Source organism: Xiphophorus maculatus, chromosome 15, assembly GCF_002775205.1.
Source record: "Xiphophorus maculatus strain JP 163 A chromosome 15, X_maculatus-5.0-male, whole genome shotgun sequence".
Classification (NCBI taxonomy): domain Eukaryota; kingdom Metazoa; phylum Chordata; class Actinopteri; order Cyprinodontiformes; family Poeciliidae; genus Xiphophorus; species Xiphophorus maculatus.
Genome location: NC_036457.1, coordinates 17,725,989 through 17,744,600, shown reverse-complemented (window position 1 = coordinate 17,744,600; position 18,612 = coordinate 17,725,989). Strand labels below are relative to the sequence as shown.

The window sequence follows — 18,612 nt, the reverse complement described above, 5'->3', positions numbered from 1 at the left end:
GTTATAGATCGCCCTTTCGTCACAAATGAGCAAATTTGAAACCTTGTCTCGGAATTTTTTTTTATCTTTTGTTTTCAATATATATATATTATTACTACAAACATGATGTGTCGCGTACTTATTAATAAAGAAACACATTTTATTCACTTTTCTCGCCGTTTTTAAAAGCCTATCCTCCAGATCTGCAGGGGGCGGTATTGAGCACCCCGAGCTGGGAGTGCTCGGTGGGGAAGGAGTGGCTCCGGTGGTTCGACTCGACATCACCTCACCCGGCGTGAAAGACGGCGGCTAAGCTAGATGGTACTCCGGATCGGCAGCTAGCGTGAAGGATTTGCACGTCCAGAGGAAGAAGAAGCCGAACTGTACCGTCATGGCTCTTTACGAATATGTCACAAAGGAGCAGCTGGCGGGGTTCGACAGATATAAAGTAAGAGAGAAAATGATGGGCTGAGATCTGTCACGATCCTGGTCGCTGATGCTGGGGAATTATACATTTACCGGATGTTAGTCAGGTCTTAAGCCTTGATTAAGCTTTTTATCAACTAAATGTAATCGGGATGTGTGTATCTTCATTCGTGTCGTGATAAAAATGTTCTTTGCTTAGTTGTCGATTCTAACTTTTATTTAGTAATTTTATAGAACATCCCTACTGCTTATAATTATTGTTTGTGGCTTACCCTTTATCGCCACTGAGCATTAAGGCGCGTTTCTCACCATACCTAATATAATGTTCTTAATTAAACATCCTTTTTATATTGACCGGAAGTGTAGTGGCATGCAGCCTCCTGCTTTACAATGGTGCAGAGGCTAATGGCTAGCCATTCTCTCTCTATCCTATTTGACAAAAAGCTTTTTTCAAAGTTTTCAGAGAGGTTTGGTTTGTATGGAAGGCTCGTTTGGTATTTATTGTTGAAGTATATCTGTAATAATACGCTAGTGAACCAGAGGGAGGGATGGGAATTGTACACTAGCATAAAGCCGGAGGCTGTCTCACATTTTGTTTTCACTTTATATGTTGTGATATTTCTGTTTAGGTAGTTCCTAAGTTTCTCGCTTCCTGTTTGGACTAGAAGTGAATTTGGCCCAAATTTATTGATCATGCAGTTTATCTCAAAACTAAGCAGAAAAAAAATGATTTAATGTAAAGTATGAGCTATATTTATAGTTGGTTACCTCCTACAATTACATTGCGAGCTACACTTTCATTTTCTTAGTTGTGTTTTAGTATTTCTTGTTGGTCATGAGAGGCGTTTTGCTAGTAATTGTCTTTTCATTGCCTTCCTCCACTTGCTACATCACTGTGTTCCAAGTAGGCACTCAGTTGGTGTTATAAACTTGCGTAAAAATCACCACAGTTGCAGAAATGAATAAAAAATAATAATAAAATAACCATATAATATCATCTTAGTGCATCTATATAAAACAGAAAAATGACAAAATATTTGCAGTGCTAATGAAAAAAAAACAATACATGTATTATGGCTGTCCGTTTAATGTTTTCTGGATTATTATTATTATAGTCTGAACACATAGACCTCAAGCAAGGATAAATTAGCCCGTCTAAGTTGTTTGTCTTAATTGATGTAGATGTTAAATGTAGAGGGGTGTCCAGACTTTGAATTGTAGAGTGGGATCTACTCATGGGCCACAAAAACTTGACTTTTAATTAAAAAAAACACACACAAAAAAAATAATTAAAAATTTCTCCTTCTTACATTTACATGCTCAACAGTAAATTAAACATAAGATATTTTAATGGAAGAGACAAATTGGCTAGATGTGTAATTCATGATTCATTCGTAACCTGCTTCTCACTAGTATTCAGAAAGAAGTGGGGGTCACTCCAGACCTTGCAAATTTTCATAAAGACTTTCAACAGGCAGAACAACACGATGGGAAAATTTTAATGTTTTTATTTTAAACCACGAGCTTTAAAACCCCTGCTACCCGCCACTACATTGCAGCCTCTGCTTTATATTTTAGCTCCTTCAGTTTGTTTATAACGAGAATCGATTTTCAAATAATTTACCAAATTGTACAGATGGGTGTGTGTGTGTGTGTGTGTACTGTGCTACTATGATTGGTGTGCAGTTTCACTCCTCCAGTTTTCTTCCTCTTTCGGAGATAAGAGTGCAAAGTGTGATCTGACTTAGAAAAGTCTTACAGCGTGAGTAACGTGTAGAAATTCTCACTTACAGGAAGAAGAAAAATACAACATTGATACAGCTGTATTGCAGTAACATTGTGTTAAACATTAGTGGGGTGTGGCTGCATTTTCTTGCTGCTCTACAGACAGTAAACACACCTGTGGCTCCTGTGAAATATTTATTTTAAATAAAGAAGATCCTGCTCCTCCTTTAAGGGGATACAGATCGGAAGGTAGATTAAAAATCCACAGGAAAGGGGCCCGGTTGACCAAAATAGCGCCGTGACGAGGGGCCGTACAGCGTGTACTCCTGACAGCAGCCACTGGCTCCGGCTACACTGGATCTCTTACGCGTGTTTGTCATACCTAGATAAAGTTTCAGACACTGGAGCCGGGTTTGTTTTGCTCTCAAGGCTCACTGGAGGATCCTGTAAACATGAAACACGTGGAATTAAATGTCATAGAAAATGTGTGTGAATTATTTTACGTGTAAAATATATATACATATATATATATATATATATATTTTTTTTTTTTTTTAATGACGGGCTTTATTTGTTTGTTTTCGCAGTACAGCGCCGTGGACACGAACCCCCTGTCCGTCTACGTTATGCATCCTTTCTGGAACTTTTTAGTGAAGGTAAGAGCCAGTGGAGAGCTCCATCATTCGTGAAGTTTTCCAGCCATCGGCGACAGCGGTAGACTTCGACAGAGCGTCCCAAAATATGCCTGACTAAAAAAAAAAAAAAAAAAAAGTACCAATTTTTCATTTGCTTTGTGAAATGTATACATCTTTTTTTATATATATTTACAGCCCTTTCATTCCTCACATATTTTCTGCCATTTAGAGCTGCATGGCGATAATAACAAGTAAGCAAATCTGATAAAGTGATATCAAAACACGATCCAAAGGTCGTCGACGGACGGCTGATTGCGCTGCGGGGTGAAAGCTCTAAGGCTTCCGGCTCGCGTTACCTAAAGCTGCACCCAGAGAGCCGAGACCAGGGCAGACGGGGCGTTTAGGAAGGGTTTCATTCCCATTAAAAACAAGACAATAAGCCTAAAATGCTTTAATAGTAACACACTATTGGTAGTACGTTGGAAGTCTATGGCCTGCAATTAGTCACACTTTCTCTGGCGCGTGGCGTTTTTGGAAAAAATGTCTCACCAGACTTTACTGTGTTTCCACAAAACCTGGCGATTCATTGTAATACATAAAGTACTTTTGTAAGGCGCTCTTGGAAAAATTGAAAAACCTTTCCAATCATCACCTTTTACCAACAAAATAAAAGCTTCACCTTGTGACGTCATGTCCCGTATATGGTAAGGTAGAGGCATTTTCCATATCCAGCCGGCAATGCAGAAAATGAAAGTATTTTTGCGGACCCAAAATCATCCAAACTGAAGAAAAGTATGTCGAAAGGGAATCAGGCAGATTTCCTTATTATATTAAAATATTGTTTTTGTGTGTTTAATTTGGAGGTAAAAATAAAAAAGGTTTCTGCAATCATGATTAAAAAGAAAAAAATTTCATTTTGCCAAAAAGTTTGGACTTCCAGCTTTCTTGTAGTGGAAAAAAATATGAGGTAACATATTTAGCCGGATAAAGAGTTTTAATAAAATAACGAGTAAAATATGACTCAGATTAATCGCTCTGACCTGATTACAAGAATTTCTTTTTCCAACTACTTTGCTTCATCTACGCACAGAAACGTGTTTTACATGCTCTTTTAACTTTTGTGCTTCATTTCTAATGGATAAAACTCCATCAGCTGTGTTTCCCTCTCTCTCCCAACAGTTTTTACCAACATGGCTGGCTCCGAACCTCATCACATTTACTGGTTTCATGTTCCTCGTGCTGAACTTCCTCATGTTGGCCTTCTACGACTTCGACTTCACTGCCTCTTGTAGGTCCATCACTTCGTTCCCGCTGGGCGTACGTTGCCGTGACACGCAACTGTTTAAGGGGGAGCAGCTCCGTCTTTGTTTATGCGGGGCCAAAGTGCGTCTCTCACGGAAACGGGACTGACGCTTGTTGCTCAGGACAATTTTTAACTTATTAAATCCTTCACACACACACACAGAGAATGTTATCAGTGTTGCCACGTTGATGCGTATCTGTAATGCAGAAACAAAGGCTAACGCAGTCTGTGTTGACATTCTGTGTTTTGGTGTGTCGTCTTACCACAGACACTTTGACCTATAAAAAATAAAAATCACTGTATCTTAAATGGATTTATGTTGAATAAGAAAAGTAGAAACCAGTTGCTTTGCATGTTTCTGACTGTAAATGTTCGGGTCGTGTGTTAACGTCACTCGTGTCTCAGCTGCAGGAAACCAGCATGTGCCTAGCCTGGTGTGGGTGGCTGCTGGGATCTTCAACTTCTTAGCCTACACTCTCGGTGAGTTCTGACCTCGTCGACCTCTGGAGTCCCCCCTCCTCTCCCTCCTCTCTCTTGACTTTCTGAGAAGATCAGAGATGGGGAGCTTTTCCCAAAAATCTGTTTGGTGGTCAGTTTATTATTTTTGACTCGGAGTCTCGGAGGCACTCAGCAGTGCTGAGAGCGAGGGGTCACACGTAACGCAGGCGCATGGAAACGGGTCACATGAGGAAGAGCAGTCAGTTTGTAGCACACAGCAGTCGGCTAACATTAGAGGTGCAGAAGGAAACGATTATGTTGAGAATCGCAATTCCTAGTCCTGGAAAATACTCCAAAATTTTATGTTAGTTTGTCAATATTTTGGTAAAATTATATTTTGAATATATATTTTGAATTTTTTTTTTTATTTTACGGAATGATTGAGTGATGGTGTCAGTGAGAACTTTACATCCACTCTTTTTGAGCATGAATCTCATTATTCTGGGTTTTCTGTGATGGGTTTGGACCAGAATAAACATACAGCTTCAGTCTCTTTTTTTGAGAACTATATTCAGTTGCACAAGTTTTACTTTATTTTGGTTTCATTCAACCCGCACAGGGTCAAAAATGTACATAGAAACACAAATATCTGCATACTGCAGGCTAGAATCCTTCTGGAGGAAATGTTCGTGTCCAGATGAGACGCAGGTTGAGTTATCTGGACACAATCAGATACAAACACGTGAGAGAGTCATGGTGAGGCTTTCAGATTTAAGAATACAGTATCAGCCGTCAGACATGGCAGTGATTAGCATCTTCTGGTGCTGTTCCACAGTTGACACTGAGATCGTAATTGTCTAGATTGTACACAGACAGTGAAACACATTAGAACTGGTTTTGACGTGGATAAACCAGCTTCTGCAATGTTTTTTTTCTTACCTTCAACCAAAGAAAGAAATTGTGGATTGTTTAAACTTTTATTTTAAAAAAATTAAGAAATGTTTTTTTTACATATTTGTCAAAACTGTCAGACAGATAATCTGTAAAAAAACATTGAGTTCCTCTGCTTTCTCCCAGTGCTAATATTGTCATCTACAATGGGCTCTTTGCACGCAGCTTTCTTGATCCCGCTTTGAGTTACCATGACAGTTAGAAAAGACAAAGTCTTATTTCAGATGCAAATAAAGCAATACTATGAATATTGTTGTCTTCCTAATATAATAGGCTTTTAAGTTTTCATGGATTTCCAAGCGGTCCTGAATTAAGAAGACGGTGGCTTGTAAATATTCGTGGCTACTAGTTAAAGCTAACGCCGCACAGCAAAGTTTACAGCCTTCACTTCATTCCGGATCAACTTCTTCAGCCTAAAGAAGAAGGTAAAGGAGCCTCCTGTGTTATTTCCATGGAATCACTTCTGTATTCAGCCTGAAAGAGCGAGTTTATGGGAACGAGAGAGCAGAGCAACTGATCCGCCTGTACACACCGCTGTAAACACCGTCCTATTTGAGTTCTTAACAAGAAGCATGTAAAAGTACTAAAACTAAGTAACACGGAGACCTTAAGAAACACGACCATATTTTTCTAAAAGCAACAACTATGAACCTGAAAATTCATAGATTCAGCTGACTCAGAGTTTGAGTCAGCTGAACTCAAACTCAGACACCGGTGCTGCCCTACTTTTAAGCTATGGGGCTTGTTGTGCTTCCTCATGCTTCAGAAGCAAAACCCGAACCTTTAACTTCCCCTCTTACTTGCTCTCTGACACTAACAACAATAAACACACATAATATACTTAAAAGTACAAAACAAGGTAAAAATATCTAACATGTCCGTTAGAATGGATTAAAATGTTTAGATACTTAAATATCCCATTTTTATAAGAAAAATGTCAGAGAATATTGCCTACTAGCATGAGCTAAAGCTAATGTTAGCCACAAAGTTTAAGGAAAGTAAAACTCACCTTCGTATCTGTGAACGTATAGCGAGGTGTACATCTTAAAACCTTTCTCCAGATTACTTGTTGGGGCTTCGGATCGATGTACATCATTAATTGCTACTTTGGACAAGCCCCAACAGGCCCCGAGTGTAAAATGCCATATTCAATAGACCGGAAACGACCGAGCCGCTTTTCCCCGAACGGAAGCTAACGAGCAAAGAGCCCCTCACGGTCAAAACCAACCAATCAGAGCCTGTAGGAGGGTCTTAGCGCTGTCAGTCAAGCTCGTGTACGTGCTTGCTCTCTACAGCTGGCACACACCAGCACAGCCTGCCATGAATGCTAAGGCTAGTTAGCATGCCTGCCTATAATGATAGATAAACAGTTTTTTTGTAACGCTAAGTTGTTTCTCTTTCATTAGCACATTGAGAAACGCTAAGACCGACCTCCTGCCTCTGATTGGTTGTTTTTGCATTTCTTCAGATGGCAGTAAGACCACAGGGAGGTGATGGAGGAGCTCGATTTTATTTATTTATGTATTTTTTTCCACAGATTATCTCTCATATTACACTATTACAACATGGTGACCGTTTTATAAAATATGTTAAGAAAATGTTGTTTTTGTAAATGTTACGTACTGGTCAATGACACAAAACCAACCACTTTAACTCAATTCTAATTTAAGGGTTGAATAAATATCTACGCAAAATTATGAATTTTGAAGGCAACAAAAAAGGATGTAGCTTCTGTGTCAGTCTGTGTATAATTGTGCAACGGGACTGTTGCATGTTTGGTTTATAGAAAATCCACCACAAATTCAACTTTCTTTTTTATATATATATAATTCATAGAACTTTTTAATGTTATTTCCATTCCGCTCTGCAAAACACGACACTTGTAACAAGTTAGCAAAATATGAATCAGATCTCCTTTTGACTTCAGTCACAACTTCTCAAGTTTATTTCCCAAAGACGCCGCCTTAGTAATCATGTGGCTGTTAAGTTAAAGGGAAACCCAGTCAACTGTTTCTCCATTAGCACCTCTTTGTTCTGAAGTTTGCTCCATAAATCATATTAACCCATTTCCATTGGGACTCTTGGGTGGAAGTCCATATGTGCTGCAGCAGCAGTGGGACGTAGGAATGTGTGTAACTCTAAGGAATTTCTCTGGAGTGAGCAGCAGTTTTATCTGGGTGGAGGTGTCACACATCTGCGTCTCTTTGTTTGCATCGTTCGTCTGTAAACGCGTAACGTTTTTGTTTTGTTTTTTCTCACCAGACGGCGTCGACGGGAAACAGGCCCGCCGCACCAACTCCTCGACGCCGCTGGGGGAGCTGTTCGACCACGGCCTGGACAGCTGGGCGTGCATCTTCTTCGTGGCCACCGTGTACTCCATATTCGGGCGCGGGGAGAGCGGCGTGGGCGTGGTCACGCTCTACTACATCCTGTGGGTGGTGCTGTTCTCCTTCATCCTGTCCCACTGGGAGAAATACAACACGGGCATCTTGTTTTTGCCCTGGGGCTACGACATCAGCCAAGTGGTGAGGATCCCCCCCCCTCCGCCCACACACACACACACACACATATCATATGTAGTGATTTTGGTTTCAGTACGCTGGGCTCACAAAACGTTATTGTTCTTTTCGTCCCGTCTCCTTCTAGACGATCTCCCTTGTTTACTTGGTGACTGCTGTGGTGGGAGTGGAGACCTGGTACCAGCCAGTGATCTTTAACCTTCTCTACAGGGACCTCTTCACCTTCATGATCATAGGTGGGCTCTGATTGGTCGCTTTAAAATGTTTTGCGTTTGTGTTTTTGCTCCGGCTGCTTTTAACATGAATTTCTGCTGGTTTCCAGGCTGTTCGTTTACTGTGACGTTACCCATGAGCCTCTACAACGTCTTGAAGTGAGTATTTAATGGAGGTGTCGCAAAAGGATTCATACTGCTTGAACCTTTTCACACCTTCTCACATTCCAACCACGAACGTCATCATATTTTATTTTTATTTTTAGGTAATCAACTAAGTAGCATGTAATTGAGTAGGCCTGTCACGATAACAAATTTCACTGGAATTGTCAGCATTGCGATAAATGCTAATATTTTTATTTTGTGACCATTTTCAAGTAATTTGTTGATAATGGCATAATAATGCACGTTTGCCTTCTTAAAGATGAATCAGACTTTCCTTTTCTGCATAACTTCACACTGGAAAAGGAAAACATTTTAAATATGCAAAATAGAACACAATAACCAAAAAGAGTGGGTAAAAGGGACATAAAATCCACATGTTGCCGAAGTCATAAATAAAATGGATCAGGAAGCTTTTGTACACAACCTTAGTCAGAGTTGGTCCTACTTTCCCAGTTGATTTTTTTTCCAACTGGGAAGTCAGAATTTCCCAGTTCAGAGTATGACTGGAACGCAGCATATATGCAGTCCTGAACAAAAACCTGTCAGAGGCTGGAAAAGACCCTTAAATATACAGCCAGAGCTAAAGCAGAATGGTTTATACCAAAGCACAGTAATGTGTTGGATTGGCCTAGTCAAAGTCTAGACCTCAATCCACTAGATAATCTGTGGCAAGACGGAGAATTGCAAAAAATTGTCAGAACTTTCCAGCTGTCAAAAGCTGATAGAAACCCGCCCCCTCATGGCTTGCAGTGGTAATTGCGTCAAAAAGTGGTTCTGCAAAGTGTCGACTCAGGAGGCTGAATCCAAATGCACACCACACTTTTCAGGTTTCATTTGTCAAAAAAAAAAAAACGAAGCGAAATCTTCCATCTCCCAGTTGTGCGCTACTTTGTGCTCTGAAATGAAACCTTTTGAATTCTGCGGTTGCCTTGCTACGACGTGAAGACGTCTCGGCCTTGCGGATGTTTCAGGGCTTACAGGAGCAACACTCTGAAGCACAGCAGCCTGTACGAAGCCTTCCTGCCTTTCCTGTCCCCCGTCCTCCTCTTCGTCTTGTCCACCGCCTGGGTCGTCTTCTCCCCGTCCAAGATCCTGGAGCTGCAGCCCAGGATGTACTGCCTCATGGTGGGGACGGCGTTCGCCAATGTCACAGTGAGTACCATGCGTAAGTTGTTGGGGGGGGGGGTTTCCCCTCAAATTTCTCTGTTTAATCATGATTTTGCGTGTCCGTTTTCCAGTGTAAGCTGATTGTGTGTCAGATGAGTAACACCCGCTGCGAGCCGCTGACCTGGCTGCTGCTGCCGATGACGGTGGTGGTGGGCGGAGCCGTCACGAGGGTCTTCACCAACGAGACGCTGCTGCTTTACTTATGGACGGCCGCGGTCATCCTCACGCACATACACTACGGCGTATCGGTGGTAAGAGCTCCCGCTCACACACTGATAACCGCATTTGTAGTGGTGGGATGAGAGTCGAATCAAAGCAGATTAGATAAAAATGCGACGTTATTTCGTTATTCATTGTTGAGATGAAGAAGTCTGGCATCGGGTTTGGAGCGACCGATCAACGTTTTTGCTCTGAATTAAATTGTAATGGATTGATTTATTCATCTGATTCGTGGTCCATATGGACATAAGAAAGATGAACAAAGACATTCTTAACTTGAAAATGGCTGAAATCCAAGATTTCCATCTTAGCTTGGCTGAAATCTGTTGAAGCCTTTGTCCATCTGACCACGCAAGGTAGAAACCTGGCTTAAATGTGCATTTATGCCAAGTTTAATTGAATAGAATATTCAAATTTGAAATAAAATGAATGAAAAATGTTATGTCTCCCCAGTGTTCGTGGTATCAATACATTCTAACCGATTTGAGTTAAATTCATACTAATTTACTTAAAAAGTAAGTAATAAGCGCCTGAACATAATTTAGAATGCAATGTTTTTAACTTTTAAAGTTTTGTAAATGGGTTTTTTTTTGCAGATTTTGGACATAAAAGCAGATATTCATGTTTATTCATGTGGAAAGCTTGATAATCAGCCTGTTTCTCACTGGTTCACTGCAAAAAACACAAAATCTTACCAAGCATTTTTAGTTTAGTAGCTTTTCAGCAAGACATAGGAGCTTGTGTTAAGTCAATAACTCCATAATATTGTTGGAAAAATTACTAGTTGGAAGTGAAATAATCTGCCAGTGGAATAAGATATTTTTTGCATGTCAAAGTTTCCCCCAGAAAACCTGCTAAGCCCAGTGCTTGGGTGCCAGGGCAGTCATCCATCGTCTTTTTGAGTTAAAAAGTGTTTAAAGTTGACAGGAAATTTGAAAATATCACCTGATAAATATGTGTTATTAAAAGATTGGAGGATTAATACCAACCCTAAAGTTTTTTTTTTTTTTTTTAAAGAAACAATTTAAAAAATTGTTTAAATAAGCAATGCTTAGCCTGATTGGGGTACAAGTAAAGCCTGGTGGCCTGCCAGGCTTATAATACACCGGGAGAAACCCTGCATATGATGAGTTAAAATGTGCTGTTCTACTGACAGGTTATTTCAATTATAACTAGTACTTCTTTCATCAATGTAGTGCTGAAAAGTGACTTGTAAGTTAGTGTCGTCTTATTTCTAATGAAGTGACATATTTCCACTAGAAACAAGCAAGAACACTTGGTGAGATTTAGCAGTGTTGCAGCTTTGCAACATGTTTGAATTTGGAGTTTAACGTTTGTTGTTGTCATCGGCAGGTGAAGCAGCTCAGCGACCATTTTAGCATCTTTGCCTTCTCGCTGAAGAAGCCCAGCCGGGACTGACAGGAGGAGGAACGAATCGGCCTGACGGCGGCAGAGGTCTAAGCTGCTCCTCTGTTCCACCTAACGACACTTCACCCTCACCGCGGAAACAGAGCCCCCTCCCCCTTCACAAAAAGGACGCTGCAAGTGAAACGGACAGTGGCCTTCCTCTGCCCTCCACACACACGACACACACAGTCACACTCGAAGGCACGTTCCCAAAGCGAACCCGATCAGAGTCCGGTCACGGCGACGGGGTTGGGCCCCGGGGCCTCTGGCTTTTGTCACTGGTGATTGGCCGTCTTTGTCGAGCCAATGAGGTGCTATTGTTTCCTACGGAAATGCACTTCCGTCACGGCGGACGGGAGCCCGCAGGAGCCATGAGACTTTACCGGGGAGGCCCCCCCCTCATTACCCGGAGCGTTCAGGATCTCTTCGTCCAAACCTCAATAATTCAACTGAAGCTAGTTTTCCGAGTCGAGACCTGTAACAGTCTGCTCCGTCGGGTTGGCTCAAAAAGACAGACGTGTGAGCTAAATACAGATTATATGGGTAATCTCTGAAGCCACATAGTATTATGAATGTATAGCAATGCCCTGGGGAAACGCCATTTCAGTCTAAATGTCTGAACAGGAATGTCTGAAGGAGTGTTGTCGATCAAACCTGGGAGCACTGGGAACACTGGGAAACTGCAGCTCCAGTTTTGTCCAGAATTTAAACGTTTGGTCAATTCCCCCTTTTTGTTTTTTTTGTTTTTTTAAATCTTCCAGTGACTCATCTGTGGTAAATGTTAGTAACTTCTTGTATATAGTCTAAAAACATTGTTTGGGGTGAAATTTCTGTAACGAAGCCTAAAAGAGTGTAAACTATTGGACACATTTCCCTTCTAACTAATTATTCTCCTCTGCGCTCGGAGCTGATTATTGACTAACTGGGGCGAGACTCAAATCAGGTTGACCTCTACTAACCCTTTCTTAGTTTTTACTCGAGTACCAGCTCTCCCTTCCCTCTGAGGTGTCGTGTTTTCACGCTGATTCGTTCTTCTTCTTCCTTTTTCCATATTTTTTAAATTTCATTTAATTTTTTTTTTTTATCCGTTTTGGCTACGCTTCTCTTTGCGGTAGTTGTTATGTTGCGCAGCGCTTGAATGAAGAGTGTGTCCAAAAGCCGCCAACGGAGCGGACTCACTCTGAGGGACCAAGCCTCCGCACAGGACAGCACAAAACCTCTTAACGCCGCTTGTTGTCGTGGGTTTTCTTTTCATTTCTTTTTCTACCACGTGGTGCAGAGCTAGCGTCGTTTTTGTCTTTGTTTTTCAGGATGTTGAACGCGACTCGTCTTTTTGTCTCCAAGTTGGCGGGGTTTTTATGTTCGACTTTTTCACAAAACAAGGTTAAATTTGTTGAGGCGGGCATTTCTCACAACTGAAGATGCACCAATCGGAGCTTCCCTGACTGATACCGATTTTTCTTCTTCTCTTTTTTTCTTAGAGGTTTAATTGCTACGTTTTCTTCTAAGGAATAAAGTACAAATGACTTCCGCAGGTTCTCTAATAGAGATTGTAGTTTCGATTCTAACGGAGCATGAAGGAATATCAGTGGCATTTTCCTTTCATTTCTCTAAATGTCTCTCAAAGTTTACGTTTATTTCCTGAAACTGTGGGCATTTCCTAGCTTTGATGCGCTTAAAGGACAGGGGGAGGAAAAAAAATCAGATCGGATCCCATTAGGGAAAAAATCCGCCCGGTTCCTATTGCTCTGTTATCGATCGGTGCATCTGTACACGCAACTCGTCTGACGGGCTGAAAAGTCAGCAACGTAGCACCATTTAACGCGCGTCTGTCAGAATTAGTTAGAACCACAAAATTAGAATATTAACGTTGTGTCAGTAGTTGTGATTAATGCAGCTGAATACAAATACCCATCCAAGGTCCTGTTTACCTTACATACTGGGTGTAGGCTGGGTACCGGGATGCCGGGTTTTAAAAATGTCCTTCCGTCATCCCATACGTAAAGAGCTATTTTCTTTACCCAACATGCCCGAGATCATGCCAGACTGATTAGAATTTTCGACAGTTGTATAAAGAATGGCCCTTCCCCCACCTGTTGCTGTGCACGTGTAAGATGTAGATTTGGATGTCTGGAAGTAGACAGATATCTGGACAGATAGCCTGACTAATTAACCAGCTTCTTGCGTCTTGTTTTATCTGCATTTCTCCATGAAAAGCAGATAAGAAAAGGAATACTTTGTGAAATTAGCACTTGAAAACTACTGCTAAACTTAGAGGCGGTTCTATTAAAAATTTGCAGCTCAGATCTGTGTATCAGAATCCAAGAAATTATAAATAAATGTATATTAGGCAGTTTTGACGTTAGTAATCAGTGTGCTGTGTTATAGAAATCCTTTTTGCTCTTTTGTGGAGTTTAAAATAGAAATTGAGTCATGTTATACATTTCTGTTTTAAATCTGGGAGCAAGTAGTGCATAATTCATACAGTTAAACGTTATAAACAAAAATATATAACATGATTGTTTTATTTAAAACAGAAAAGCAAAAATGTCCCTTCATCTAAAGTAACCTTCTGTTATAATATAAAAAAAATATTATGCCATTATATATAAACATTTTTAGATTTTGATTCATACTCATACATAAATTTAGTAGAGTCGCATTCTAAACGTAGTGGTTTTTAACTGATTATTTCAACAAATTTCGTTTGTTCTGTTCTGTGTGTGTGTTTTTTTTCTATTTTTAAATAGACAATAAAAAGCTGATATTGTCATGTAAGTTTTTTAGGGGGTAATCTCGAGCAGCTAGCCTGTTAAGCTAGCTGCTTAACCGCCATGTTTTTCATGGCTGCAGTTTTTTGTGACCGGAAATATTAGCAAACTGCCGAGTTAGCATTTTTCATCTCAAAAGTGCGGCAGCAGCAGGTGAGAGAGGGGCTTCACATACAGGCCGAGAACTCCAGCCGCCTGCTATCTCATAAAAAAGACTTTAAACGCTAGGTTTGGTTTGACGGAATAACTGCGACCTTCAAAAAATAAAAACCCGAGCCATTCCCATACAGCCATCTGTGGTCACGTTTAGGGAAAAGCGCCATAGGAAACATTGCTTTGAACGAGAGAAATAGCTAATAGCTCGTGTTTGCGCGTGACTAAACGGTTACTAAGCAACGCCGAACAGTTTCTATAACCGATGAGCGGTCTGTTGAGCCTCGCACTGTATTGTGGGAAATTTGTAGTTCTTTAACGAAGCCCCGCCGTGTGGACGCTAACGGCCGTCGTGATGTAATGGGTAAATGCACTGTCTGCTCTGTACAGCTCCGTGTCTACATGTCTATTCAGGAAGTACGATTGTATGTGTGAGTGTGTGTGTGTGTAAATACCTGTTTTATTATTTAATTTTATTTTTAAAACCAAGTGTTTAACGATAGGCAGATTTTCTCCTGTGACTTGGACTCGATGCCAATCAGCACTGCAATCCACAAAGCTGTCTACACTACAGCACTTAATACTGTCTACGTACTTTGTTTGGGTTTGTTTGAATGTTTCATTATTATTATTATTATTATTATTATTATTTTTGCCGAGTTACCGTCTGATTGGATCAAATCCATTTTTTTGTTGTTTTTTCCCCCTCCTGTGGAATTTTCTGGGGGAGGGATGGTGGGAATTCCTGCTGAGTGTGAACACTACCGGCACTGCTTGGATGCAGTGAGGGATCACCTGGGAGAGAACAACTGTGCCATTCAATAAAACAAAAATTACATTTTCATGCATTTGCAGTCTTTGCTCCTTAAGATTCTAATGTTCCTTTATGTAAGCTTTGCTTTGTTTTGCTTGAAAAAAGGGGGGGGAAAGTCTCAACCCTGCCTGGGTTTCTCTTTTTCTCCCCCCAAAATCAGTGAGCTAAGCTGTTGTACTGCAGCTCAGGCAAACACTCAAGTGTCATTGTGACTTTTTTCTTTTAACCTTTTTTTTTTTTGTTGGTGTATTTAACCAGTGAAGGACGGGACCGCTCAAACACAAATAAAAGACAATTTTTATTAAAAAACATTTTTGCTCTATTCTTCCCAGATAGAACTTCACCTCTACACCTCTTGTGTTTCCTTTGGTCTCCACATGTGGGCAGCAGTGAGCTAGTTGCTGGAGCAATCCCTGAGCAGTCTGACCATACTACTATGAGAATATATCAAATTTACAATTGAGTCCAAAATTGTTAGATTCAGGTTCATTTTTTTCCTGAAAGCAGACAGAGAGGCATCCATCAAAATATTGAAAAAAAAAATGTAATTAAATGTGCATCTATTTTGAAATATCGGCATGATTTACTTACATTTTAATAGGAAACTGTATATTAAAATTTATATACTTCTCAGTGGGGAACATCATAGTGTAGAGGTGTTCAAAGTGTGGCCTGGGGGCCATTTGCAGCCTCTGAACTGATTGTGTGTGGCCCTCTGGCTTTATTTCAAGAATGAATCAAATTTATCCCCCCGGAACAGGCGTTTGATGTAGATGGAAACTTACCATTTTTAATTAGAATGAAATTATTATACACATTTCAAAAGAAAATGCTAGCAACAACACCAGTTATTTCTCTTTAAATAACCAGATTTTAATTTTTTTTTTGCATTTCCCACATTAATCCAGTGACAACTAGCTTAAAGTCACCTGCTGTATTTGTGTCTAAATACAGGGAGCATTTTTCAAAGAAAGTGACCCAAGTCCTGATTTTGACTAAATTGGGCTCTTCTTTTGTTTTTAGAAAAATTGTGAAATTTATTTATATAAGACAGACATGCAAAACCCATTTAAAATTTTGTATCTGACAATTTACTCATCCCTTTCCAGCAACAAATCAGAGTATTCTATTTATTTAATTAAAGTATTCAATGGTTTATTTTACGGTTGAGTAAGGAGAGGAAAAACATCCAGTCCTTTTGACTTTATGATTTTTGGCCCATGTGACAAAAGGTTTGGACTCTGCTGCTGCAGGGAGTCGTCCTCAGAGTAAGATAAGATCTCAGCTGATTGAATTACTCTCAGGCTATTTTTGTAGAAAACTAACACGGGGTCAAGGTCAAAGGTTTGCGTGGCGTCGTAAACGTTTGACACAACAAACGGAAAAACACGGTGTTTTCATGTTTTTGTCAGAAACAACTGAAATAAGACCGCAGGGTTTTTGTGTGAAAAGTCGATTCACGGTTGATGATGCTTTTCTTACTGCTTTTTGGAGCGAGTCCCTACAGTTCAGCTCTTACGTTGGTTTCCTGGCATCAAGTCAAAATTGTCATCACTTTTCAGATTTTTGAGCCATTATAACACCTCCAGGTGTTTCATAATGCTGGAAAATCCACCAATTATCACCACACATACAACTGGGATTGCTAGCAAAAGTTCCTAATGAACTGCATTTTGATCCAACCTTTATTAATAACGCCATTCTTCGACGGCATTGTATTACAGTCAATTTTTTTTTCCCATATTTTTTTTTTTATCAGCCTTCTAATCATCATTCAGAACTTTAGTTTCTACTTGAAGTTTTCATTGACATGAGGAAGGATCCAAATATATCTGCATTTTTTTTTATTATTCTTCTTTGGTCATCTTCATATTTTACTAGACTACTAAAAAAACTGACCAAATTTTTTTTTTAAAAACGATCTATTGCAGACATTATAGGTGATAATCAGGATTTTATAATGCGTAAAACAAGAGAAAAAAAAAGTTATATTGCTGATTGAAAATAAAACCTGCACTTATGAGAACGTCCAGCAGATGGCGCTTCAGATCAGCAGATTTCTGCTCCCAGCTTTTTGATTACTGAAGCCGAGCGCTTTAAAGTGAAAACCATAAAAGTCTTTTCAGCACCGTTTCCCCTCCACTGAACGACTTTCACAGATAATGCAGCCGTTGGCATTTTTCCAATCTTCTTCACAGTATGAACAACATGTGCTGAACTTAACACCTCTGACTCATGTGGCTCTGCTCTCTTTTACAGACTTCATTAGTAATTGATATGTATTTGTGCCTGCAAGCTTGTCTGGCAGCAAACATTTATTCCCCCCAACCCCAAGTTTTTTTTTTGTTTTTTGTTTCTTTTTATTGTCTGCATACAGAAACGTTTAAATCAGCCTCACTGGGAAGATAGGAAAAGGTCAGCAGAGAAAGTCGATGTGAAGGTTGGTACGATTCAGATAGAGAGAAGAGAGTTGGAGTCCTCCCGAAGAATAATGGAGAGAAGCTGGCAGAGGACCTGCGGGTTTGCTGTAAATAACATCTCATTAGGGTTTTTATTATTATTAGCATTCAGAAATGCTTCGTTTGTTAGCGGATTCAGCCAAACCAAAAGTTGTGATCAAGCCAGGAGGTTCCTGTGTGTGTTGGATTGATTTTCAGAGAAGGGGCTAATGCGTCAATGCGTCTAAGGAGTATCCATAAACCTTAGACTTCCTCTCTCACAAAGTCCACCCATCCATTGTCTGGCATTGGGAAACAAACGGCATCATCAAGATCGAGAAGCACAGCAGGTTGTGGAGACATTTAAAGGAGAGTTAAGTTACATGATGATTGTTTTGTTATCGTCTAAAAGTAGAGCATGTGTGCCTATCAAGGCATGGACAGTGTTTGTCAGAGAAACTGCTAATAGCTCATAGCGGCAGAGAGATGCAGAAGGAGATTTTCCAGAAGGACAACTTTTGTCCACTCCACAAACCTGGCCTTAATGGAGAAGTAGCCAGAAAAACATGGTAAAGTCCTGTTTGAAGTTTGCTACAGGCCATTTGGGGAACATTGTAAATGTGTGGAAGAAGACGCTTTGGTCAACTGAAACCAGTATTCAATTATCAGTGCACAGTGGGAAAATGACACTGTGGTGGTATAAGGATGTGCTTTTCTTCTGCAGAGACAGGAAAGCTGGTCAGAGTGGACAGGAAGGCCCAAGGCGTTGAATACAGGACTGTTCTGGAACTTGTTAGAAGATGCAAAAGAAAGCATATCTTACATGGTTTAAGTCAGAATGGTCTAATCAAAGTCTAGACCTAAATCTGTTGGAGGACCTTTGGCAAGACTTGAGAATCAATGTCCACTGACTCTCTCTCTCTCTCTCTTCACAACAAAAACACAAAATCCTACAAACTAGATTACAAACTACACCAAGTATTTTTGGTGTAGTTTGTAATGCATATGTCTTAGTACACTTGAATTAAAACAAAACTAACTTACAAGTAACTTTTCACCAAGATATAGGAGCTCGTATTAAGTAAGTAATTCCTTAATGTTTACAAAAATGTGTCCAATTATTTCACTCATAGCAAGAGACTTTTCCCAAGTTGTAACAAGCTCCTATATCTTTCTGGAAAGTTCCTTGTAAGTTAGTTTTTCTTATTTCATCTGTACAAATATATCTGCACAAGAATGTAGACTTGGTAAGATTTAGTGTTTTTGCGGTGTGGCTACACTAGGTTCTAT

General features: G+C 40.1%; 1 protein-coding gene across 1 annotated transcript; it reads left to right on the top strand.

Moving 5' to 3' along the window:
- Positions 1 to 244: 244 nt before the first annotated feature.
- selenoi (selenoprotein I) lies at positions 245 to 14,918 on the top strand. The gene is made up of 10 exons (XM_005809267.3): positions 245 to 427; positions 2,718 to 2,786; positions 3,945 to 4,053; positions 4,474 to 4,548; positions 7,720 to 7,982; positions 8,104 to 8,212; positions 8,299 to 8,347; positions 9,325 to 9,505; positions 9,592 to 9,771; positions 11,093 to 14,918. Exons 1-10 carry the CDS (start codon positions 371 to 373, stop codon positions 11,198 to 11,200), a joined length of 1,200 nt encoding a protein of 399 aa, XP_005809324.3. The 5' UTR covers positions 245 to 370; the 3' UTR covers positions 11,201 to 14,918.
- Positions 14,919 to 18,612: the final 3,694 nt, after the last annotated feature.